The sequence below is a fragment of the Crotalus tigris genome, unplaced genomic scaffold, assembly GCF_016545835.1.
Source record: "Crotalus tigris isolate CLP2741 ecotype Arizona unplaced genomic scaffold, ASM1654583v1 scf7180000020184.803716, whole genome shotgun sequence".
In the NCBI taxonomy this organism is placed as follows: Eukaryota; Metazoa; Chordata; class Lepidosauria; order Squamata; family Viperidae; genus Crotalus; species Crotalus tigris.
Window position 1 is genome coordinate 421,672 of NW_024097897.1, and position 26,367 is coordinate 448,038.

General features: G+C 42.4%; 1 protein-coding gene across 5 annotated transcripts in view; it reads left to right on the forward strand.

The window, feature by feature from the left end:
• Window positions 1-784: 784 nt before the first annotated feature.
• The window catches only part of LOC120318343 (rac GTPase-activating protein 1-like), a 29,152-nt gene continuing 3,569 nt past the window's right edge, over window positions 785-26,367 (forward strand). For 2 of the 5 annotated variants that reach the window (XM_039365820.1, XM_039365815.1), the window contains exons 1-14: window positions 804-1,088; window positions 1,533-1,618; window positions 5,248-5,450; window positions 7,337-7,473; window positions 8,878-8,953; window positions 13,064-13,105; window positions 15,318-15,395; window positions 16,151-16,286; window positions 17,288-17,445; window positions 18,046-18,201; window positions 18,741-18,836; window positions 22,399-22,600; window positions 23,829-23,934; window positions 25,194-25,326. In XM_039365820.1, coding sequence (XP_039221754.1) covers window positions 1,072-1,088; window positions 1,533-1,618; window positions 5,248-5,450; window positions 7,337-7,473; window positions 8,878-8,953; window positions 13,064-13,105; window positions 15,318-15,395; window positions 16,151-16,286; window positions 17,288-17,445; window positions 18,046-18,201; window positions 18,741-18,836; window positions 22,399-22,600; window positions 23,829-23,934; window positions 25,194-25,326 — 1,626 coding nt within the window. In that variant the 5' untranslated portion in view covers window positions 804-1,071. Of the gene's footprint in view, window positions 1,342-1,532; window positions 1,619-5,247; window positions 5,451-7,336; window positions 7,474-8,877; window positions 8,954-13,063; window positions 13,106-15,317; window positions 15,396-16,150; window positions 16,287-17,287; window positions 17,446-18,045; window positions 18,202-18,740; window positions 18,837-22,398; window positions 22,601-23,828; window positions 23,935-25,193; window positions 25,327-26,367 lie in introns of all 5 variants that reach the window. The other 3 variants (XM_039365818.1, XM_039365817.1, XM_039365819.1) reach the window with 3 other exon arrangements.

The window sequence follows — 26,367 nt, forward strand, 5'->3', positions numbered from 1 at the left end:
TCAGATTAGTTTCACAAGACTTTTCTGCTTTTAGGAGTATCTGCCTACCAACTTTCCTGCCACACATGAAAGCAATCTTAAGAGCTGGGTGACTTCCATCAAATGTTAGGTTAAACCAGAGTCAACTAGTTTGTGGCTCACTCTGTTTCAGGTCGCATCTCTACCCCAAACTAGATTAAAGCCATTATTTAACCAGAACTCTGTATGCCGCAGTTTAAAACTAAATCTTGTGACGATGAATTGCACAGCTCTCCCAAAAGGCACCCATTTTGAGCTTTTGGAAATTGTTAACGCTAGTTAAGTTAACCCTAGATGCCTAGAGGTTGGATATGCTGGTAGCTATTTTTCATTTCAAGGTGACAGTATATGCAAACCTAGAACAGAAAATTGTAGGTTACCATATCTTCTGAGGACAAGAGCCATCTTAAATTAAAACAAATAATCCAATTGATCTGATCTAAAGCAAATATTTTAAAAAAACAACACCACGGAGTCTTCAAGCAAAATATAGGGCATTTAATTATTTTCATGGAACGTAATAACATTAATAAATCCGAAGCGCAAACATGCACCAAATTTGGCCACTTCTAGTTAAGGAGGAAAGGAGGTGTAAATTTTAAAGAAACCCAAGAAACTCCGTTAAATACCCCTATCCTCGTAATGCAGCTGCCCTAATTCACCACTTTTACTTCTCGAAGCCTAAGAGGTGGGCGGGGACCGTTTTTTTTTTCAACCGAGTGCCGGAGGGATTTTGTTTTTTTACATAACACGAGGCGTTCCGAAAGACGGAAGCCAACATTTGCGCCCCGGATTGATTAACATTTGAAAGTTTGGCTGCAGGGTGTGTTTGCTTACAATTCACTTTGCTCTCTTAAGGGTATTAAAACTATGGAACGGGAGTTGGCTTTTCTTCTCTTCTTCGCTCCCGCCCGCGCGTTCATTTTCCAGTTCCCAGTCTGGCAAGGATGTTTTTTCTAGATAAAAAACAGGAATTTCCGAGAGAGCGAAAGAGAGAAATTCACCACGATTTGGACTTCATTTCCTAGGAATTTTACACAATATGACTAGCGGATGGCTGGGTATTCTGGGTAATTTGGTAATTCATTGGGAGAAGTTTTATATCAGAATATATTTTAATCTTTCTATTGTTTTCCTCTTCCCTTAAAACATTAGCAGACTCCACAATGGACTGGGAATCAGCATCTCGACTAGACAATTGACAGTCAAGCTGAAATTAAGTTAATCAAGTAAAAATAGCAAACGGGGGAAAGTCTTTTAATCAAACACCAATTTATCTGGAAGGCAGAGGAGGAAAAAGGCCAACTAAACTCTACAATACATGTGAGGGTCCCGTTGCAGAATTTTTCAAGCAGTGGTGAGGTTGAGCTTGGCTACTGAAGGGAAGAAGCTGAAGACAAGTCTGTTTTATTGCTTCATAGCAGGCCTTGCCTAGTGCTGAGCTTAAGGCAAAAACAGTTCCTAGGCTTGCCCTGCTCTGTCTTTTAAAGTTCCTTCTCAATCCTTGTTTATAGCAGGATGCATCGCTTTGGCCCACTGCTTATGAATCACTTGGACCAACTCCTGGAGCTTGCCAATTTCAGCAGCAGAGTTGAAGAAGGTGAGTTGGCTCCAGCTCACTGTCCTTTCATCTCTGCACCCATTTCCTTCCTACCTCACCTCTGAACCTGTTAGCTTTAATGACCAATTTAATTTAAGCACTATTTGAGGCCCCAAGCCATAAAACAACTTTATGACCTGTGGCCTTCAACTCCCGGAATTCTTGAGCCAGCCATGTTGGTTCAGGAATTCTGGGAATTGAGGTCCACAGGTTGTAAAGTTGTCATAGTTGCCCACCCCAATGACCTAAAGTAATTGTCTGCCTCTTTCTGTGTCCCTGCTTTCTTAAGGCCAGGTAAAAGTCTGGGTACATCCTTCTGTTCTACAAGAATGTTGTTTGTCAGTACTCCTTTGTGCAACACAGTGCTGTCTATGAAAGCAGTCTTCCTCAACCTTAGACCTTACAACTATGTTAGGATGAAACTTGTGTGCTAACTAGGAATTGTGAGTTCACATAGTCTTTTATGTAGTCTGAACCGAAGAGAAGACATAAAGGATAAACTTTGTCCTAAATAATTCTCTTACTTCTCATAGCTTTGCCCAGTCTGTGGAAGATTGGAATGACAAAACAATATTTTCATGCCCCTAATAATTTGCTGAATTATGAGTACCAGCTTTCTGCTCACTGAATGATCAGAAATTTCAAATTTGGATTGAAATAACTCTGAAGCTGTCCACCCCGCATTTTTAAGTATCAGTATATCTATAGATACTTCCTGTGGTATTTTCAAGCTCTTCACTCAAGAACACTTTAACGTTTTATTCTCCTAGCTTTCTTGTTTAAAAGGGGATGGGTGTGGGGAGTGGATATGTTGAAGCACAGAAAGCCAGTCTCTAACTTAATCTTTATTGAATACAGCAGTGTTTCCCAAACTTGACAATTTTAAGGCATGTGGACTTCAACTTCCAGAATTCCACAGCCAGCGTTGCTGGCTGTGGAATTCTGGGAGTTGAAGTCCTCATGGGAAACACTGGAATACAGGAATGCTTTGGGCCTCATAGGCTACATGCATTCTTGGAAAATAATGATAGATGACTACAAACATAATTCAGAGGGCTGGTGAAGATGGCAAGAAGCAAGCTCATAATTTGATAAATGTGTATTTTGTGATTGGTTGAACATTGTCCATTAGAGCTATGTTCCTCTACTTTGTATGGGCTCCAGCAATTTGCCCTTTGGCCTGGAAAGGATAACGGTACCTATATCAATATAAATAATACATTTAGATATTTATATTTAGGCTCTTGCCACTGAGTAATTCTTCATTCCTTGGATTCATGTTACAGTGTGTTTGTGCTGAATTGCATTTGTCTGATAACATTCCATTCCTTTAATCTGATCCGGTTACTTTTTATTGGAATGTGTATGTATGCATGTTGTTTCTATAGCACTGTTAACTTTTGAACCTGCATTAAAAACTGATGTTCTGCGGCTGTCTTTCAAACAGAAACAAACTTCAGATTAGCTTTGTTGAGGTTGTACCGTTGGAAGGTACAGCTTTGCAATGGCAGGGTCTCAGCTGTATCTACAATAAGCAAGTGGGAGTCAGGGAAAAGACTAGCTTTGATTTCTGTTAAACTTGTAAATATAATTAATATGATTACTCCTCAGTTGTTTTAGAATTTTTTCCCTTCATATACTAACAAGTTTAACTGAGTGGCAAGTTTTAAAGATGCCCAGAAGACAATGACTTGAAATGCTACCTGCAGAGTCTCTGCTATTGCTTCTCCAGCTCCCTTTAGGTCAGTGTTTCTCAACCTTGACAATTTTAAGGCATGTGGACTTCAACTCCCAGAATTCCACAGCCAGCATTGCTGGCTGTGGAATTCTGGGAGTTAAGTCCACATGCCTTAAAATTGTCAAGGTTGAGAAACACTGCTTTAGGTCCATCTGAAGCACCAGCTTGGTTAGGTATCTAACTCCACACCTTAGGGCTCCATGCTAACCCCAATGCATGTGGGGGTGTGCAAGAAGTGCTGCATGGGTTGGGCATAGTCCAGGCAGGATGTGCAACATAGTTCTCCTGAAGTAGCAGCTCTGAAACAGGCACAACTTCCTCAACTTTCATTGCCTCAGGGGTCATGGGTTCTGTATTTTGTACACATTCTGTACCTGGGTTCAAAAATTGTTGCCTGTGAAGTGCTGTTTTGCCCAATGAGATATTATAGAAACTACAGTTTTAATAGTATATAAATGAGCCAACTTGATTCTCAAGGGAATCTTACAAGCAGAACTGAAGAGCAAGTAAAGTTTTCCACTATTCTCCCTCATCAATTAGTCTTCAGGTGCTTTCCATTTCTGTCTGATGGCCATTCCCCTACTATTGGATTTATCCCATCTAACTGGCTGCCAAGTCTACAGTATATATAATTTTTGCTACTTTTCATATTTGTGTTGATCTTATTTAATGGTTTTGCTGTTTTCAAGCAATCTTTAGAACAATATCTGGCTCACAAGCAAAACAATATATATAAAGTGAGAGTATCAGAAAAGATCGTGAGCACCATTTTCTGTTTAAGTCACGGGTGTCAAACTCGCCACTTCACAACATATCGCAACTTTTTTCACATTGCTGGAGCTGGGGTTGGTGCGACCTCCGCATTATGCAACCAGCCCATAGGCTGGCAGTTTGACACCCCTGGTTTAAGTCAACTCCCATCATGTAAGGCAGTGTTTCCCAAACTTGACAATTTTAAGGCATGTGGACTTCAACTCCCAGAATTCCACAGCCAGCGTTGCTGGCTGTGGAATTCTGAGAGTTGAAGTCCTCATGCCTTAAAATTATCAAGTTTGGGAAACACTGATGTAAGGTCATGTTCTAGAGGACGAATAAGTGACCTGAAGCTCTCCAGAGGTTGCAACTCTCACTAAAGTCAGGCAGCGTAATAAAAAGTAATGGATTGCAGGTGCTATAAATTCAAAACACCTGAATAGCATCGTATTCTAACAATTGCAAAATGCTGTAAAGATAGCAAGAAATGTTTTAAGGTGCATGAGAAAGAAGAGGGAATCCAGTACAGTTCCCTCTGAAGGTCCTGAGATTTCAAGAGAATAGCTGTATTGGCGTGGGCCCTTGTTAATTTGGCTCTTTCACAACTTGGGATGGATTCTGTAGAACAATTAAGCATTGGTACAAAGACAAGAATACAACCTCTTGAACAATCTCTTATTAAATATTTCTGTCCTTACCGTGGCAGCTGTCAGAACTGGGGCAATTCAATTGGCCCATTAATCAGTGAGCTAAGAGGATGCTGTTCTAATGGAACTTTGATCATATTATCTTTAGAATCCTGTTAGTGGAGCTTGACAGAAAATGGTGTGGAACTGTGTTAATTCAAGCATTCTGTGTTATTTTGGGTATAGTATCAGTGCTTCCTGCAAGCAGGTTAGCCAGAATCCAGAAAACTCTCTGATTATGTAAGAATGGAGAGAAAATTACACTTCCTGTACCCCTTTTTTAATACATAGGGGAACCCATTCTCTTGGTTCATTTTGATATTTTTCATCTTAACTCATGTTATTCTTGGGTAGATATAAGATACATATGTACTTGCAAAGTTCATTTACACATAGGTAATTCTAAGCCCTTGCCATCAAGATCCCGATACTGAACCCATGCATCTGTTCAGAATATCTTCAGATTGCTGAGTGTCTTGAGGAGATGCGCCAGCGATGCTGCCAGCTGGATTGTGATCTGAGGAAGACAAGGCAGCAGTTACGCCAATCAGAATCTGAGTGTTCTGTGCTGCAGGTGAAATTGAAACATGCCCGGAACCAAGTAGAGGTAGAAATGAAGAAAAGACGTTGGGCAGAAGCTGAGCTGGAAAAGCAGGTTTGTGGATTTTATTCTCTTATCAGAAACAGCATTCCCAGAATGAAAAAACCACCGTGAGTGGACGAGATAGGAAAATAAATAGTATCTCTTCTGTCAAGTAATAGGTTTTAGGGAAAATAGCCCCTTAATCTGAAAACAAGAGTGGACCACCTCTGGCCTTCCAGCTATAACTGGATTTGAATTCTTAATAGTACCAGAAAACGTGGCAATAGAACCATATTTAAGAGTATGAGGCTAATGGCTACTATAGTAGTGTCAGTGTTAACATTTCTACCATATCTCATTCAGTGCACCTATTGCATTTTTATACTTCTCAAAAATGTTTTTGTCTAGGACAGGAGTGGGGAAGGATGGCCCTTTTATCCCTTGTAGATTTCAACTCCCAGAGCCAGCCATGCTGGGTCAGGAATTCTGGGAGTTGGAAGTCCACAAGTCATAAAGGGGCCATCATTCCCCACCTCTGGTCTAGAGCAACAGGTGTCAAGCTATGAAGACTCCTTGCATTAGAACTGCCATGATGCTTCTAGCTTGCCTACAGGTATTGGGGGAGGGGAAAAGATTTTGGAATTCACAGGTGGTTTCTACTGAGGTCACTGAAGAAATGTTTTGGCGAACAGAGTCTGTTTTCCCATAACAACCTTTCAAAGACTAATTGGACAATGTGACCTGAACTGTCAGAGAGGGGAGGGGAGGTTTTACTCTTTTAATTATCTTTTTCCCGCCATATTGCCAGAGCTGGAATTCCTTTTACTGTGCCGGCATGCTATACCTAATAAAGTTTTATGTTAGAGATTGCAATATCTCTGGTGGATTTACTTCATTGGGCTTTTCAGCCAGAACCATGACACAGAGCTGCTCCCATAGGATGACATTTGGAAGGCTCCCCCATTCTCCCTCAGATGTCCTCCATGTTAAATTCCCTAGGTTCATTTTCCCTTTGGTGTGCCATACACTGCCACCACATACCTTTTAGGCAGAACCCCTCCTCAACATCTTCTCTGCTAATCCCTAGTACACACATTGGAGCGAACTCCCATACTCTGTATTTTCTAAATTGACAAAAACTTTTCTACCTGGAGAGGGAGGGATTGAGAAGGATGGTGGCATTTCTATTTTATTATTATTATTATTTTACTACCTGCTGAATTAAGCATTTCTTCTCAGGGCAGAAATGTACATTTCCTGAGAAACAGCTGTCAATCTGGTGAATGCTAGGCAGCTTTGCAGCAATGAACAGCATCCAAGATAAAAATCCCTGGCAGGATAGTTCGAAATGGGGTTGGGGTGCTCTGATAGATTCAAATAGCCTGTTGTTACAGAGCAGAAGTAGGAATGTGCAATGTTTGCCCCTCTTGTGTCCTTTTGAGAAAAAGTTCTCTCAAACATGATTTGCTTGTCTTGTCATAGGGTAAAATAAATTTCTACCTGCTCTCCAAGTGGTCTACGTTTACCCTGTGTTTGGGTGGCTTTACAAAGGGCTTTGGAATTGGGCTGGTCCTCAGTTCTTCCCAAATGGCTCATGTTCCAGATTCCTCCTTGAGAGCTGGTTCAAAAACAACTATGTAGTAGGGAATCCCAAGAGAAATCTCAGATTCAGATACTTCCCTTTGTAGAAGAGAATCAACATGCCCTGGGATACTATCCCCATTAAACTTGAATCCTAGTTTAATCTAATTTATTCTGATAGCTCTAAATAAATTGTTAATGTAAAGTTAATGAAATCCTGAAAGTTCATGCAAGGTGAGAATAGATAATTAATTTTCTATCAGTGCAAGTCCTGAGAGAACACCCAGGTTCAACCCTTGTTTCAGTTGCCAGAGGCTCTCTTGAGCATAATTTTATTCTTTTCACTCAGAGGATTTCTTTGTTCTCTTTTCTCCTAGGAATGCAAATTGCAGCTTATCTATAAATTCCTCATGGAGGACCCACAGATCAGTCCCCGCACTGAAGATCAACATGCAGACCTGGCCATTGTTGAGAAGCTGTGTTTCAACCACAGTAGCCCACTGCCTAGAAAACAGTGAGTGTTAGAAGACCAAGCTTCAATTAAAAGGCTTTGATGTGGCATTCTTGTGCATGCAGTCTTACACAAGAATTATGATCCCCAGACCTTCCCATAAGCAATGAAAAATCTGCCCTGGAAAGGTGATATAGTTTGTCTCCATAAGAAATATTGTACATTAAAATACTTGAACTAAATTTTGAAGCGTTCCAGTTTGGGATGACTCTCGCACACCTGGCGTTCTGGATGGGGAAATAAAGCAATGTTTATTTGTCCATCCTCTCCTGGGATTTCTCCAGTTGCAAGCAACATAAAGAAAATTGTTGTAATCTGCCCAATGGATGATTGGAACTTTCCACTAGATCAGAGACCTGATGGACCGTTGAAGAACCTCATTCCCTTCTGCCGATCAGGCAGCACTTTTCCTTGAGAGTTTTCCAAGTCAAGAATTCCCTTCAAAAGCACCAGACATGGGAACTACGGGGAGATGGGAATACCATCGGGCATTAGATCTTCCTCTCTGAGATTGGTGCTCCATCTCCAACCCTATAGAGAGGAATCAAAGTAATTCAGTGCTGCCTGGAATGCTGCACAGCCACAGAGAATCGCATTCCAAGTATACTATAATTTTTTTTAAGTATTAAAATTAATTGTAATGGCTTATCTCCATACTCTCTGGCACAACTGTGTAAAATAAGTACCAGTGACAAAGGAGGAAAATTCAGAGATCAAGAGGGAATAAATTGGCACATGGACCTTATACAGCAGGGGTCTCCAACCTTGGCAACTTTAAGACTTGTGGATTTCAACTCCCAGAATTCCTCAGCCAGCAAAGCTGTTACATAGCATTTGATTAAATTTATAATCAGTTGTCATGTTTTAGCTTAATAGGTTTTTAAAATATTTCCCTGGTTTTTCCATGATAGAGGAGAAGCAAGTAGAAATGTACAGCTAGTGCTGCCCACTTCTTGTTAGAAATGTTTGCTTGGATGCATGCACATAACTGAGCAAGACTTTAAAAAAACACCATTTTATTATCTTGGGTCTTCTCAGTATCCTCACTGGAAAAGCCAGGGTCCACGTTTTTTCCTGGATTTCTTCTAAGTATCATGAGGAAGAAGGTCTGATTTAAGCATAGATTCTCAGATCATTGATATTGTTCTTTTTAAAAAAGTATAAATGCTTCTGTATTCCTGTTTATCACCCCCAGAATCCTAGAAAGAAAGAAGCTGAGTAGCCATTTGTCAGGAATGTTGTAGTAAAAGATCCCTGCCCTGATTTGGGGGGGGGGGGGGTGTAGCACTATTCATTGCATTTTATCATCCTATAATTATCATTTGAGCTGTGCTTAAGTGGGATTGGGAAAACAAATGAAACCTAGATAGATATTTATTTTGCATCCATTCTGATGTACTTTCCCAGGGGGATGTGTGCAGTAGAAGAACCTGATACCTCAATTCTATCTGACATCAATTTTGACCATTCAGACAAGGAAGTTGTAAGTTTCATTCCTTTCTTTCAAGCTCAACATGGGAGAAGTGAAAGGGCTTAGACCCGGGGTAGGCAACCTTGGCTCTTTTATGACTCGTGGACTTCAACTCCCAGAATTTCTGAGCCAGCATGGCTCAGCTTGGAAACCTCTCCCTTTCCCCTCAGCATGGCTAGCTCAGGAATTCTGGGAGTTGAAGTCCACGAGTCATAAAAGAGCCAAGGTTGTCTACCCCTGGCTTAGAGCAAACTTGCCAAGCTTTTCAGAGTTGGAGAAATATGTTAGAAGCAGGTCTCCTGAGAAATTATTATTCTGTCCAAATGCTCATTGACAAGGTAGCACATAAGGATTCCTTCCAGTAGGATATCAGAGCCTACACATGGATCACAAAGAAAATAGCACAAGGACATTTTAATGCAGCTAATGCAGCCCACTGTATTGCACACAGTGAGTGTCATAATAAAAAAGAAATATGCATATGTGATGTGTGAAGGGAAGAAGACTAGTAACACAAAATTAAAGGACTGATTCTGCCACAAAAACATTCATCGGGAGTTGTTCATAGATTTTTCATGGATTAAACAGGGAGCAAAGTTTCTTATTGCATTCCATGAGCAAACGCATCCAGCTGGATCCAGCCACTAACTGCCTGTATGGCCACAATTTTTATTATGTGTTGCATTTCATTTCTTTCTGACCTCTGGTTTCACTGTTCTACTCCCAACCATCTCAATCATTGCCTCTAGTGTGGAGAGATTTTTTTTCTTCTCAAGATAGCACTAGTGCATTTGATAAGGTAGATGGTTATCTGCAGTCATTTGTAATCATTGTTGTTATATCAAGTCCCAGCAACTCTGAGTGGTTCAAGTCTTCGATGCCACAAAACTTTGGTGTTGGGGGAAAGCAAATTAACAAGGCTGAAGGCTTTTGTGTGGCTCTGCTTTTTACTGATTTTATTACCGGGAGTGAATACCATTTTGCTGCTCCATGCTATACTTATAGATGTTCCTGGACATACCCATTTATGGGCCCTGCTATTCCATTTTAGCAGATAGAGATTTGACATAATCAAGGTCTGGGTTGAAATTGACAAGAGTCTGCCAGATTTTCTTCCAGCTTGAAGGAGAGGTTGCAGGTGCAATAGAACAGGGGTCCCCAACCCCGGTCCGTGGTCCAGTACTGGTCCGTGGCATACCAGCAACCGGTCCACACAAACAAGCAAAGCCCCATCCGCAGGATGCAGACAGTACGCAAAACCACACCCCCTCTGGTCTGCGGAAAAACCTTTCTCCACTGCACCGGTCCCTGATGCCCAGAAGGTTGGGGACCTCTGCAATAGAAGGCCCTGGTGTGAAATACGAGGGCAATTTGGAAATAAACCTCCATTTGATTATCAATGACAGACACTCGCAGATACAGAACTACAACTTTACATTACTTTTTGACATAATCACCATTCAAATTGAGGCACTTGTCATAATGTCTTACAAAGTTTGAAATTCCTTCTGCAAAAAAATCTGGGAATAAAGCCATCCTGTAACAGGATCATGAAGTGCATTGTTATCATTGAAGCGGTGCAACGCAAGCCATTGTTTCATGTACCTGAAGAGGTAGCAGTCGCTCAGCACCAAATCTGGTAGAGGTGTGTGTGTGTGTGTGTGTGTGTGTGTGTGATCAAAAACATCCCAACTGAACTGCTTCAAAGTTTCTTGGGTGCATCTAGCAGTGTGCAAGCGAGCATTATCGTGAACCAACACCATACTGGAAGTCAGCATGCCCCGACACTTGTTATAGATGGCTCATCTGAGTTTTCACAATGTTTCACAGTGGACTTCTAAATTGGTGGTCGTACCACGTTCCATGAACTTCACTAGCAGTAGTCCTTTGGCATCCCAAAATACTGTTCCCATAACCTTTGTGGCAGACAATGTTTGCCGAGATTTTTTGGGTTTCTTTGATGAGTGCATATGACACCACACCATTGATTGCTGTTTGTTTTCAGGGTTCATATATGACACCCAGGTCTTATTGCTGGTCACAATTCTGTTATGGAATTGTTCTCCTTCCTCGGCATAATGTGTGAGAAAGTCCAAAGCAGAACCCATTCGGTGTACTTGTGCTTCTCAAAAAGGAGTTTTGGTACCCAATGAGCACAGAACTTGTGGTATCCCAAATTTTCTGTCACTACCTTGTAAAAAACGCTCTGAGAAATTTGGGGAAAGTGTAAAGAAAGATATCATGAACCGACAGACTTTGTGGACCTTTTTGTCAATTTCTTGCACGAGTTCATTGCTGACTACAGATGGGCGGCCACTTCTTGTCTCATTGTGCACATCAGTTCATCCATCTTTAAACATGTGACACCATCGATGTACGACACCTTCATTCATCATGTTTGGTCCATAAACATTACACAGTTCGTGATGAATTGCAGCTGCCAAACGTTTTTCCACACACAGGAATCATATTATTGCACGCACTTCACATTTGATGGGATTTTCTATGGCAGGGTTCATTTTCAATTGATCTAGTGGACAAGTCAACTGCAACACAACCTTCTCCTTCCACTCCTCACTGCCTACTGAATTACTGTGCATGGCGCTATAGGATGGGTGTCACTATCACCGCCTATTTCTTGCACATGCTCAAATGGAGGTTTATTTCCGAATTGCCCTTGCAGAAGAAAGTATACTCATGCTCCCGATAAACTCCCCATTGTCTCTGTGATCTGCCACTTGGTTCGATTTCTGAGACCTACTTTAAAGACTGATAAATCTGTCTCCAACAAGAGTCCATTTGATTGATGGACTCAAATAGTGGGGCAGAAGATTGGCATGGTTATCAGGTTCTCTGTGCCTGCAAGCTCCCTCCCAGTTCATTCCACACCCCACCTCTATCCATTGACTAATCTGCTAGGCTAAATTTTTTCGAGTGGAGTTTATCTGCCTTCCAGAAAATCTTATTCAGGAATAGTTCAAGTGCAGGCTGCTGGCACAGAGCATCTCCGAACCAGGAACTTCTCACTTAGGCACCAAAGCCTCCCTGTTAAGCACCTGCCCATGTTTGCCCAAGCTTATCTCACTATATATTAAGGAGAGTGATGAGTGGTGATTTCTGCTACTGATTGGTGATGCTATTTGGGGCAGAAAACAAAGCCAGAGGAATATATACCAATCACTAACAATACATTGTGTTGCATTGTAACACAACTGTAAAGCACTGAATTGCTTAAAAGTCTGGTTCCTAAAGTAGTTTAGAGATTATCCATTACAGAAGTGCAGATTATACTGATGCAATTCAGGAATTGCAGGAATTCCCATTAATAATGAGGAAGATCTTTTAGTCTACATGTAAGGGAAGGAACCTGATCTGGGAAGTTTGCTATAGTGCTTGATACTAATCATGATTCTAATCTCCAAAATCCATTGCACTGCCAATTCTGACTCAGATCTGTATCCAAATAAGTGAAATATGGTGATATGATGATCCAAATCTTTCTCTCTTCGAATGTCAAACAACCTGGCATGTATCTATTGAAAAAAATAAGGGAAAAGACCAGGGATGGGGAAAAAGGAAGGTTGGTGGAAGATTTTTTCTTATGAGCCAGTGATGTCGGGAATGGGAAAACAGTTTTACTTTCAAACTGATTTACTTGAATCCCATGCTTGCAATTTCCAGTATACTTCATTGTAAAGTATGGGTTACGTCTAACAACATAATTTTAATGTAAGCTGCCAAACTGAAATGAAATAAATATTGCTATATTATTCAAAACAGTTACTATTCCAGACAGTAACAATTAAAGCAATTATTTATTGAGGCTTCCAGAATGTGTGTGATGTGTGCTAAATTAAGCCCATCTATGTATGTTAGCCGTTGGAAGCAATTTGTGCCAGTGAATGTACTAGGGAATTGATCTATGTCTGGAGGTGGTAGGTAGCTAGAGTCTTCTTCTGCTTCCAAAATGCTGCATATATGGTGTAAAACAAAATCTGAAGGGGGAGGAAGCCTGCAAACTGAAATTTAGAAATGATTGTTATTATAAACAACTTGTGAATAACATATTTCCATGTCCTCCCTCAAGCTTCTTTTTATTGTTGTTATTCATTTGTCTTCAAGGATGTAGGGATGATCAGATCTGTCAAAAGCAAAAACAGAGTGGTAAGTGAAGATGCCATGGCAGAACATTTATTTGTTTGTTTGTCTTGTCTCCTGCAACAGAATCTTGTACATGTGTGTAACCACAATGTTTTTTTTAACTTCAAATGACTAAATTAGTTGACTTCAGCAAGGCATTCGATAAAGTAGAACACAACCTACTTCTTGGAAAGCTAGAAAAAAAGTGGGATAGATAGCATCACCATCAGATGGATTTGTAACTGGCTGACAAACTGTACTCAACAAGTAGTCCTTAATGCTACTACAGCTACATGGAGGGAAGTAAGCAGTGGGGTACCACAAGATTCTGTCTTAGCCCAGTACTTGTCAATATCTTCATAAATGACTTAGATGAGGAAATAGAAGGGGAACCTATCAAATTTGCAGATATTAAGCTGGAAGGAATAACCAATGCCCTAGATGATAGGTTCAAGATCCAGATGGATCTTGACAGACTTGAACACTGAGCCCTATCAAACACTGAGCCCTATCAAGGTAGAACAAAGTAAAGTCTTACACTTAGGTAAGAAAAACCAAAACTAAAGATATAGATTGGGTGAAACCCGGCTTAATAGCAGTAACTGTGAGAGGGATCTTGGAGTCTTAGTGGACAATCAATTAAATATGAGCCAACAGTGTGCAGCAGCAGCCAAAAAAGCCAGTGCAATCCTAAATTGCACTAACAGGGATTCAATCAAGATCACGTGAGCTACTAATGCCACTCTATAAATCCTTAGTAAGACCACATCTAGAATGCTACAAGCAGTTTTGGTCTCTACACTATAAAAAAGATGTTGAGACTCTAGAAAAAGTGCAGAGAAGAGCAACAAAGATGATTAGGGGACTGGAGGCTAAAACATGAAAGACGGTTACAGGAATAGCGCATGGCTAGTCTAGAGAAGAGAAGACCAGGGATGACATGATAGCAGTGTTCCAATATTTGAGGGGCTGTCACAGAGAGGAGGGGGTCAGCCTATTTTCCAAAGCACCTGAAGGTCAGACAAGGAATAACAGATGGAAACTGATCAAGGAGAGATTCAACCTAGAAATGAGAAATTTTCTGACAGTGAGAACAATCAACCAATGGAACAGTTTGCCTTCAGATATTGTGGGAGCTTCATCACTGGAAACTTTCAAGGAGAGACTGGACTGCCATCTGTCAGAAATGGTGTAGGGCAGCGGTTCTCAACCTATGGGTCGCGACCCCATTTGGGGTCGAACGACCATTTCACGGGGGTCGCCAAACAAGGCTGTCTGCCATTTTTTTCCCCTTTAGCTGTGCTACTCCCTCTTATTCTATTGGCTTTTGAAAGCCAATAGAATAGGCTCTATTCAAGAGACTCTATTCTATTGGTGTTCGAAAGCCAATAGAATCTATTGGCTTTTGAAAGCCAATAGAATAGACTCTCTTGAATAGAGTCTAATTCTATTGGCTTTCAAAAGCCAATAGGAATTGTCCAGGCTGTCTCTGCCCTGCCGAGCCCGCCAAAAGCCCCGGTCTGCAAACAGTGCTGCAAGGCGAACTTTCTGGAAAGCTTCCCTCCTTGCTGAGTAACTACTAAAAGTAAGTAAAAGAGGGCCAGGGATGGGAGGTGGGAGGCCGGCGGGCACAGGGAGGGTTGCTGGTGCACGTGGGGCCTGGCGGGTGCCTTACCTCCCTTGGGCTGGGCCAGCTGGTGGCCCAGCCGGTGGTCGGCCTGCGCCCTCGCTGCCACATGCCATGGCTGCCCAGGAGCGCCTGGGCCTGCCTGCCATCGCACTGAATGTGCGGTGGCCAAGGTAAGGCTAGCGGGGCAGCGGTGGGCACAGGGAGGGTTACTGGTGTGCGTAAGGCCCGGCGGATGGCTTGCCTCCCTTGGGCTGGGCCAGCTGGTGGCCCAGCTGGTGGTCAGCCTGCGCCATTGCGGCCGCTTGCCAGCTATGCCTCGGCCGGCGCAAGGGGCAGCACCACGCATGCGCGGCGCTCCCAGGCCGAGGCGGTTGCTGGGCGGCGGCCCGCGTGCAGCTGCAGGAGAGGAGGCGGAGCGTGCATGCCTCCTCCTGCCCCGCCTGCAGGGAAATACAGGTAGTCCTCGACTTATGACCAAAGTTTGACATCTACACCGATTTTTTTACCTAACAATGTTTTGTGGGATAGAAGAAACAAATTGTTTATACTTCCCTGTAATAAGCTCACGTGGTTCTTGTGCTTACAGGTTTTGTTTTTTCCTTCCAGCGTTTCTCCTTGGCTCCCCTGGTTCGGCCAGCAGTAGCAGCCAAGCACTCACAGTCTTCTAGAACATTTACTAACAGCGTACGTATCTGTCAATGATGCATGAATGAGAAGGTATTCAAGATGCAAACTGCTAATTCTTGCCATTACCAACTTAAACCTGCTATTTCATTGAATAGCTGTGCAAAGAAATTAGATAATGTGATGTTGCAAAGCAGGAATTTAAATATGACATCAAATAAGGTAAGAAAGGCTCAAGTGAAAATGATAGCCCACTTAACTCCTGATTGGTAAGATCACTAGCCTATAGATCCCATCTTTCAGCATCAAGCTTGGTGATTGGTTGATTCTTAGCAGCCCATCTGGGGTCTTCTGCAGTGTTCCTCTGGCAATCATGTGGTCTATCCTGATAAGAGCTTTGTGCATCCAAGAGCTGTTTCTGGTTCTTATCAACCTGGTTCCTCTCCTCTACTCCACCCACTCAATTTAGACACATATATCTTAGCGTGGACCCTATTTCTTTATTTGGTCCCTGACCAAATAATACAGTACATGTTGTACTGTACATACAGTACATGTTGTAACAACCTCGCCTTCTTTATTTGGATAAGTTGAGCTGTGCCATCATCATCTGAAGTAATATGTAAATATGTTGTGCAACTATGGCCTGCAAGTCTATACATCTCACTGATTAAATTAAACCCAGTCCTATATTTCTGTCCATATGAAATCTGATATGTATATAAGGATCTGCATTCCAGTTTGAAGAGATTATTTTTTGTTCCTTATTTCACATATCTTCCTTCTTTTCTTTTCTCTGTTCCAATTATTTCTAGATGAAGGAATTACCTCTGATGACCTTGAAGTCTAGAGCCATTGGTGGCAGACGAAGCCTTGCTCACAGTTTATCACCCAACGCTATAGCACCCAATTGTCAATCCCAGCTAAATAGTTCAATTTCCACGCACTCAGGTGTCCATTCCCCTTCCTTGGGGTGGGGGATTGTGGTAACCCATATTGAAATTGAATAGATTAGTGAAAGGGCATTGTCAGAATGTTTAATAATTATGCAAGAAAGTTCCTTCCTTCCTCTCATCTGTATTTGAGGGGAGTTTCCAAGTTACTGTAGCAATGAATGAGGTAATGGCAGCCTATGAAAGGGCCGCCTTATAATCCCTTATTGTTTAGATGTAATTCAGGGCAGTTGCATTCATGGGAGAGGCCCTTTGTACTCTCTGCTTTCCTTCTACTGTTTCCCCACCTTTTAAGGAAGAAAGTGAGGCTGAGCTAGAGGCAAAGAAATGGGAATCCAAACTCGAAATCATACCTATGATTGGATTCAGTCATTCAGTATGTCACTCAGTCACAAGATTATTTGCTTGTCAGTGAAAAAGTGTGTTGTGTGAACCCTGACCTTATGAGTTGTAAACCCAAGGTTGTAGTTTAGTGCAGCGTGTAAGCCCTGCTTACGAGTCAGTCTCCAGTAACAATTTCAAGTGTAAAGTTTTTGTTCTCTTAAGAATTTTGCAACTTCAGTGACCGTATATAGGAGGAAAGGGCTTGTGGTTTGGGTCTCCTTCCTGGACACCCTCACTGATGGGATCCTGGGCTTCATATGTGTGTTGAGATCTTGCCAAATATTCAATCTACCCTCTCACTCCTCTGCTGCTTGGCAGATTAATCATCCTTGTGTTCCCTGACTTAGTGCTCAAGGGGAAGGTTGGGGAACTATCTCCAGCTTAACCAGAGTTTGTCCATATTGAGCAATTCCACTGAGCTCTTAGCTGGAGACTCTTGAACCCAAAGCCGCCTCCCCCTCCCTCGCAGGTGAAATATGCAATGCGAGGTAGGAATATAGGCTAATTCATGGTTCAGTCAGGTATGTGGAGAAAAGTTGAGTAGAATAGATGGCTGTGTCCCTGCCTTTATATATATATACACCTCATGCTGAATGTGGATCTTTTTCTTTACAGAGCTCACTTCTGTCTGGAATAGCACTGATGAATCTGGTGGACAAAATAGCCATGTTGGATGCAAGGCCATTGGATCTACCTCAGGGGGAACCATTGGTGCCTTCACTCATTCATCAGGAATGCTACCACTCCAGCAACACCAATTTGCTTCCAAAATGGTTATCACTTTTTTTTAAGAATAAAAAGTAAACTACTTATTGCAATGCAGAATTAGAGTTTCTGACATGAATTTACAGTTACTTGAAGGTTAATGTTTGAACTAAGCAAATCAGTATTTAGTGACGGGGATGTGGTTAGAAAAATTGCTATGACGCCCCTGGCTGTGTTGAATTAAACCTTTTCCCCCTTTAGCTTCTCATAGAACCCCCACCCAGTCTGAAAAACCTGGACTAGATTATTACAACCATTCCAGGTTGTCTCTATACTAGCAGTTCTGAGAGGAAAATGTCTACTCACTTCCAGAACTGTACAGCTAAGGTAATGTTAGCTTGGCTTTAAGACCTGTGTGCTTTGTTACTTCAGGGGTAACTTAAGGATTGCTCACAAGTAAGATTCACTTAGGCTTTCCTTTGACAGCTTTCTCCAAAGTGTAGAGAACACAAAAGATTCTGAGATTTCGAAGAAAGGGAGAATTGGGCTGAAGAGCGAGGTTACAGTTTAGATATGTCTATTTTAGAAATAGCCAGAGGGCCAATGTCATCTTTTTTTTGCTGTGCTGAGTTCATCTTCTTCCTTCTCTTCCTTGTCCTTTGTCCAAGGTGATTCGTCTGCACTGGTGTGTCATTTGCAAATCCCGGCTTTGCTTCGGGAGGATGGCACTTAAATGTTGCTCATGTCAACTTCTAATACATCCAGAGTGCAAGGAACATTGTCCCTCACAGTGTGTGCCAGGTGCCCACTCCAGAGTGAAAGAGGTGAGGAAACTCATAAAATGGTAGTCATCCTCAAGTCATATTTAATTTCTAGTGATTATATGATCTCTGCAGCTGAACTCTGCAGCTATCTTGGCAATAATGTGGAAGCCCTTTACCAGGGATGATATCTTTTTTCCACAATCTGCTTAATTTTTCCTAGAACTTCCTGGTGATCTTCAATGCCATGATTGTTTAGTGTTCTTTGAGATCAGCCAAGGTCAGCTAAGTGCTGACACCTGATGGCACAACTCCAGCATATCTTTAATTTGTTTTTATTTCCCCCACCCCTCCATTTGGAGGGGAGGCATTGCCTGTGTCAGGGGTAGGCAACCTTGGCTCTTTTATGACTCATAGACTTCAACTCCCAGAGTTCCTAAGTCAGCTGACTCAGGAATTCTGGGAGTTGAAGTCCACGAGTCATAAAAGAGTCAAGGTTGCCTACCCCTGGCTTAGGTAAAAACATTTTTGGGAATTGAGATGACTTGAGTCTGATGGGAAGAGATCTGAAGTCTATCCCATGCTTGTAACCTCTTTCCTAGGGTATACTAGCTGATTTTGCGCCTTCCAAGCCGCCTCGGGTGCCCCCCATTGTGGTTCGGTGTGTGGCTCAAATAGAGAAACGTGGCCTGCGAGAGGTAAGTGGGATCCGGAGGAAAGGTGGGCAAAAGTCAGCTATGAAATGTTGATGGAACTTCAGTTTATCATTGTCTGCTTTGCTCTGCAGATAAACTTAATTCCCACTCCCTGATGATTTTTTAATCTTTATTGAATTCTCTGCTGTAGCTATTTGAATATGCAGTTAGGGTATCTGAACATAGAGTTAGGTTAGCCCTTTGGATTTAATAGGTATATGGGATTCAACTTTTTAGAAGTGTTCTCAAATTGTATGCTTTTAATGTAGTAGGGAGTGGAAATTATTAAATATGTTTACGGAGAAGAATCATGTTAACTGTACCTAAGATGTAATGGAACATATGGGTGACCTTGGAGAATGAGGAGGGGAAATGCTGTCTAGGAAACAGGAGGCAAGAGGTTGCAGTCGCTTTAAGGATCAGAGAAAGAAACTTAGGAAGGACCCACCCTATGGGATCAAGCAGTTCAAAGTGGAGGCAAGAAATTTGTGCCTTCAGACTTGTAGTGCTAAAGTTAATGTAGCCTTACCATAAAATAGAATTAGTTCATCTAGTTGTGTTTGCTGTCTGGTTTACCTGGGAGGGGCGGGCAGAGAGAAAGTTAATTAAAACAGATAGATATTCAGTCCAGAAGAAGTGATTGTCTATTCTGCTTGAGAGAACACGTGTTCTATCAGCCCTCCTTTGTTAGACCTTCTCCATTGCTTCTGCCCTCTGATGACTACCTAAACAGTCTTTCAATGGATATTTTGTTGTTTATAAAATGTGGTCTCTACATCAAATTCTCTAAACACTGAGAAGTTTCCCCCCTCCCCCCCCCCTCTCTCTCTCTCTCTCTCTCTCTCTCTCTCTCTCTCTCTCTTATATATATATATTATATATATATATATATATATATATGTAGGTCTTTGGTTGTTCGGGTTTCTCCCGCGTAAAATTGGAAGTGTCTTGGCGACGTTTCGACGAAGTCCCATTCGTCATCTTCAGGCTGGTGTTTTCAGCTTCGTGCTTCGAGCAGCAATGTGTGGTCTTAGCTGTTTCTTCCTTTTAACTGCCAGTGGGGGTATGAACTGATTGGGTGGGAGCTTGGCTGTGTTCTGATTGGGTGGAGGTGTGTTCTGAATGGTTAGGGGCTTGGCTGTGCTCTGATTGGCTGGGGGAGTGTTCTGTTTGGTTGGGAAGGAACCCCACTCAGACCTATAGTCAGCTCCATAGGCTCACCTCTACAAAACCTAGCCAAATTTCTCGCCAAACAACTACAGCCCTATGCAGAATCCATCACCTCACACGTAAAAAACTCATTCCAGTTTATAGAGATCATAAAGAAACAAAACTTACAGCCCAGCGACCTACTAGTGAGCTTCGATGTCATATCCCTCTTCACCAAGTGCCTATCAAAGAAGCCTTGACAGCTATCCAAAACAAATATAACCCCCCCAAACACATCTTAGATCTGACCAACCACTGCCTATCCAACACATACTTCATCTATAATGGACAAAAATACAAACAAACAGAAGGAGCACCCATGGGATCACCCCTCTCACCTGTCATTGCCAACCTCTACATGGAACACTTTGAAACCCAAGCTCTAGAAAAATCGGATCACAAACCCAAACTCTGGCTCAGATACGTAGACGACACCTTCATAATCTGGCCACATGGGAAAGAAAAACTGGACAACTTCCTCACACACCTCAACAGCCTACACCCCAAAATACAGTTCACCATGGAAACAGAAGCTAACAACCAACTTCCCTTCCTGGATGTCTTAGTCTACAAGAAATCCAATGGCTCCCTAGGACACACCATCTACCAGAAGAAAACACACACAAACCGCTATCTGCACGCTCTCTCACACCACCACCCAGCACAGATCAACTCTGTAGCCAAGACACTCATCTCCAGAACAAAACGCTTAGCTGACGAAACAACACTAAAACCCGAACTACACACTCTCACCAATGTACTAACATCCAATGGATTCCATAGAAATAAGATTACAAACCTAATCCAAAAAGAAACCCCCACTAAAATCCAAGACAAAGAACAAGAAAACGGCAAAGCCCTCCTCCCATACATAAAAGGCACCACAGACAGAATCAGTAAGATCCTCCATAAACACAACATCAAAACAGCATTCTGCACAAACAGAAAAATATCCACCATCCTTAGAAACCCCAAAGATAAAATTGAATTAGAAAATCAAGGAGTATACGAAATCCCATGCACCACTTGTCCCACCACATACATCGGACAAACCAACAGAAGAATAAGTGCACGCATTGAAGAACATAAGAACTCAGTCAAAAAAGAGGAACCAACATCTTCCCTGGTCCAACACCTTAAAGCCACAGGACATGAAATTGACTTTAAAAATACCAGAACCATTGCCAAAAGTGAACATTTTAATAACAGAATAATCAGAGAAGCCATCGAGATAGAAAAACGCCCACACAGCATGAACAAGCGAGATGATACCTCCCGCCTACCAGCCATTTGGAAACCCGCCCTTATTGACAACGACTCCCTAACACAAAAAATGATACCAGACCCACACTCACAAAAACCACACAGGATGTCACCACCACACATCCACGCAAAAAACAAACCCAAAGCCACACCGATGATGAGGCACGACCACAAACCAGAAGCCAGACCACAGCTGCATCATTAGCCACTTTAAACCCCTCCAATCCATACATGAAGCAAACTGACACCCTCCATGAAGAGGAGGCACGACCACGAACGCGAAGCCAAAAAATAGCAAGGCAGCCCAAAATCTTAAACCCCTCTGCAACTCAGACTAACCTGAGCACAACCAAACAGAACACTCCCCCAGCCAATCAGAGCACAGCCAAGCCCCTAACCATTCAGAACACACCTCCACCCAATCAGAACACAGCCAAGCTCCCACCCAATCAGTTCATACCCCCACTGGCAGTTAAAAGGAAGAAACAGCTAAGACCACACATTGCTGCTCGAAGCACGAAGCTGAAAACACCAGCCTGAAGATGACGAATGGGACTTCGTCGAAACGTCGCCAAGACACTTCCAATTTTACGCGGGAGAAAACCCGAACAACCAAAGACCTACAGTATATATATATATATATATATATATATATATATATATATATATATATATGTATGTATGTATGTATGTATGTAGCTCTTTCAGTTTCTCATCTTTTTCCCTTTCATGTTTCAGTGCTGTTGATCGTGCTCTGTTTTTTAATCCACCCCTGGTGCATGATCTCTGGAAAAGACACAATCCCATGAAAGAGTTGCAAACAGGTGTTACATTTTTCTCCTTGTGCTCTGGAGTACGTTGAGGGATCAAATCCAGCTCCTCGCCGCCCTAGAATTTAATGAATCTGTTTCTCTTCAGCAGCTGCTGTTTATTTTTGTCCTGTATTTGCTAGGAACCTCTTTAGAACCTTCATAACTTCCTCTCTCCTTTAATTAGACACCTTCCCTCTGATTTTTGACTGGTGCCCAAGCTCAACTCCAGTGGATGTTCCACATCCTTGTAATTATTTCCCTGGCCTTTTGCTCACCTCTAGGCTGGACTGTACAGAGTGCCAGGGGCAGAATCCCTTGTGCGGGAATGGAAATACAAACTGCTCTCCTCCCAAGAGGCTCTTCCTTCCCTCGACCTTGTGGCTGATGTGCATGTGATCTGTGGCATCCTCAAGGATTTCCTGAGGAATCTGAAAGAGCCTTTAGTTACCTTTTGCCTGCACTCTGCCTTCCTGCAGGCAGCAGGTGAGTTGGGATGGGATTCTCAGATCAAGCTCTGGAGTGGAAGGGACCAAGGGGAACGTGGGTGATGTAGGATATGACCAGGCTGAGCCCAAGAGTGGGGGATCAAATGCATCATCAGTTTGGAGTCTCTATGCCCCTGGAAGAGACCTAAGTCCCAGCCTCCCCCCCCCTTAAAGTCTGTTGACTTTTATCTGGTGCCAATTCCCCTTAAGCATTAGAAGACCAGATTCTTTTGTAGAGGTAGCATGAAATAAACTTGTCTATCCTGATTTCTGATTCCTTGTACCTGACATTGCTCGATTCTTGGAAATCTTTTAGTTTCTTCCTGGATCACTGTACAATTAAGGTAGTTATGCCTTAAGTCAGTGGTGGCGAACCTATGGCACGCATGCCAGAGGCGGCACTCAGAGCCCTCTCTGTGGGCACACGTGCCATGCCCCGGAGATGGCATGCCCCTCTTCAACCAGCCGCCTGCTAACTCACTGAGGTCCCACGTGGCCGGATGCATCCCGACACAGCTGGTTTCCCTCCCCCCCGTACCATCCCTCCTGGCCTCTCATGCTCTCCTTTTCCCGGGCATGACCCACTGCATCGCCTCCTCAGCTGTCGGCCAGCCATCCAGCTCAGAGGCAGTTTCTTTGAACTGCTGGCGGTGGGCTGTGGAGCCCCAGAGTGCGCCAGTCGAGGTGCTGGCAGGCTGTGGCTGCTGATGGACACCATTGGCCCCCATGCGCTCACTGGCATCTGTGGGGGGGGGGGACTGACGGTATCAGGCAGAAGCTGCCCTAGCCCTTACATTGCCCCATGCAATGGCATCCCCACCCTGCCTCACCTCACCCCGCAGGACAAGCCTCCCGCCTACTGCCCCACCTGCCAGAGACCCCATGGATCTCCCCCAAACCTGCCCACCCCCACAGGTGTCCCTCTGCACGAGCAACATTGAGGTGACCACGCCCACCTTGGCCATACCCACCCAATCTGCCATGTCCACTACAGCTATGCCCACCCAATGGCCTATGCCCACCTGGCACCCAGCAATAAATAAGTGGGTTTTGGGTTGCAGTTTGGGCACTCAGTCTCTAAAAGGTTCGCCATCACTGCCTGAAGTGATTCTAATTTCATTAGAAAAAATTGTAATTCATGAAAAAGGAGTGACGTTAAATGGCTGAGCGCTCTGGATAATTTAAAAAGGTATAAAGGATTTGCATCACTCTTTCTTTCCACTCAGAAATTCTGGATGAACCTGCCTGCCATACTGAACTCTGCCAGGTTGTCATGAAGTTGCCTGTGACTAATAGAGACACACTAGCATTTCTCATGCTCCATCTGCGTAGGTGAGCACAACTTTAGGCTTGGAAAGGAAAACCTTAGTTATCAGATAGCTGGGAGAGAGGTTTTACAGGCCACCCAGTCCAGTTTCCTGCTTGATGCAGAAAAAGAATTTTTTTTTTTTGCCAACTTGCACCTGTCTTCGAGAAGCTTTGAGTTCTCCAATGAAGATGGAATCATCTTTTACAAAATAGCCAAACATAAACTTGCACACGTGTTTTGTCTGTCTTGCCAGAAGAATAACACTGCTAATTCAGATCGATCTGCAATGCAGTAGCAGATATTTGCACAGTTGTAAACTCATTAAGCTGGATTGTATGTTAAGATTGTAGTGGTATCTATTCCTCCCCATCAGACACATTTTTAAAGCAAAGAACTAGCACAACTACTTGGCAGAGAGCCACATTTTAAAACTTTTTTTCTTGCGAAAACAGTTGCTCATGGAAGCTGACACAACATCTAATTCAGCCTATCCCAATCTTTTGCTTTCTAGATTTGCTGAAATGAAATCTCGTACTTTCCTGCCATCGTGATCATAGCGGTTGAAATTACACTGAAGCCTAGTTGTTATTTACTATGCCTACTGTTGCTCAGAGGCTGGACTATTATGAATACTTCCTCTTCCATACAAAAAAAAAATCATGGGAATGTACAGTAGTACAGATAGTTCTCACTTAACAGCCGCAATTGGGCTTTGAATTTTGGTAATAAGTCAGGGCAGTTGTTAAGTGGGCCACAGTGGTTAAGTGTACGATGTGGTCATTAAGCGAACTATGTGGTTAAGTAAATCCAGCATACGTAATATCCCTTTCTTGCCGTTTTCTGCTGGAAAGCAGCAAAAACAATAGCAAAATGCAGTCACATGACTGGGGTGGGAGGGGGCAGCATAACATTTTACGGCAGCCAGAAGTATTTTATCCTTTCCGAGGCCGTCATAACTTCAAAAGATTGTTAAGTGATTGTCATTAAACAAAGACTATAACTTTTAAAACTTATTCAGACTTCATGATCTCCTTGCAAAAGTGTGGTTTTCATTCGAACTGTAGATATCTTCCATATTCTAAAGGAAAAGGAAAGATTTCTAGGTTTAGACACTAGCCTTGACCCAAACTGGGCTTCATGTGTGAATTCACATCCCTCCTCGTAGTGTGTGAAACAGCTTTTCCCATCACGTACATATTAGGCATGGCTAACGATAGGTAGCAGAAAGGCTTTTGCTGTAGCATGGACTACTACTTACATGGATCCCTCTCTCCATCCATAGGGTCATGCAAAGCCCTGACTGTCAAATGGACCACCATAACTTGGCACGTATCTTCGGACCACTACTAGTTGGACACAGCACTCCCAGCCCCAGCCCACTTGCCATTATGGAAGGCACACCACGCCAGTACCTGGTAACAGCTGTGACCTCCTTCCAATTTGCAGTGGCTCATCACTGTACAATGCTCAGCCTTTATCAGAAATGTTTGATTTTATAGGATTGATTCCTTTGTATGACAATAACGTATCTCTTGTGGGATGGGTTGGGAGAACATGGCTTCTCTCAAATGTGAGAACAACCCTATCTCCATTACTATTTATACTAACATTGGAAGTATTGAATAGAAACATTAGACAAGATATAGAAATTAAAGGACTGAAGGTAAAAGATGAAAAATATAAACTACAAGCATTTGCAGTTGATTTGGTTTTCATATTGGAAGATCCATTGGAAACAAGCACCAAACCTCTGGAGAAAATAGAAAAATTTGGAGAAGTGGCAGGGTTGACAATGAACAGAGAAAAGACTAAAGTGCTAACAAAGAATCTAACAGAAAAACAAAAAAATCAACTAACAAAAAAACAAATTTTCAAATAGTTAAAAAAGTTAAATATTTGGGAATTTATCTAACATCAAGATGTGTAACAATAAAAGAAGATAATTATGTAAGACTGCTAAAACAAATTAAATTGGATTTGGAAAAGTAGAAAAACTTTCAATGTTGAGGAGACTAGCAACAGTGAAAACGAATATCTTACCAAAAATACTCTTTTTATTTCAAACGATTCCTGTAAGGCTGGGAAAAGCCTTTTTTGATGAACTGAATACAATAATATTAAAATTTATCTGGCAAGGAAAAAAAAGCTAGAATTAAAGTGAAAATGCTACAAGAAGCGAAAGAAAGTGGAGGATTTGGACTGCCGGACTGGAGGTAATACTACCAAGCAACTATTTCAACATGGCTTAAAGAATGGATAATGCTTAGAGACAAAAGACTATTGTACCTAGAGGGGCATGACCTACAAATTGGTTGGCATGCCTTTCTGTGGTATGGGAAGAATAAAATACATACTTTCAAAACCATTTTATAAGGAATGCACTTCTTTCAGAATGGGAAAAAATAAAATTTATATTAAGATACCTGAATGGCTTTCAACAATAGAAGCTTTTGCTT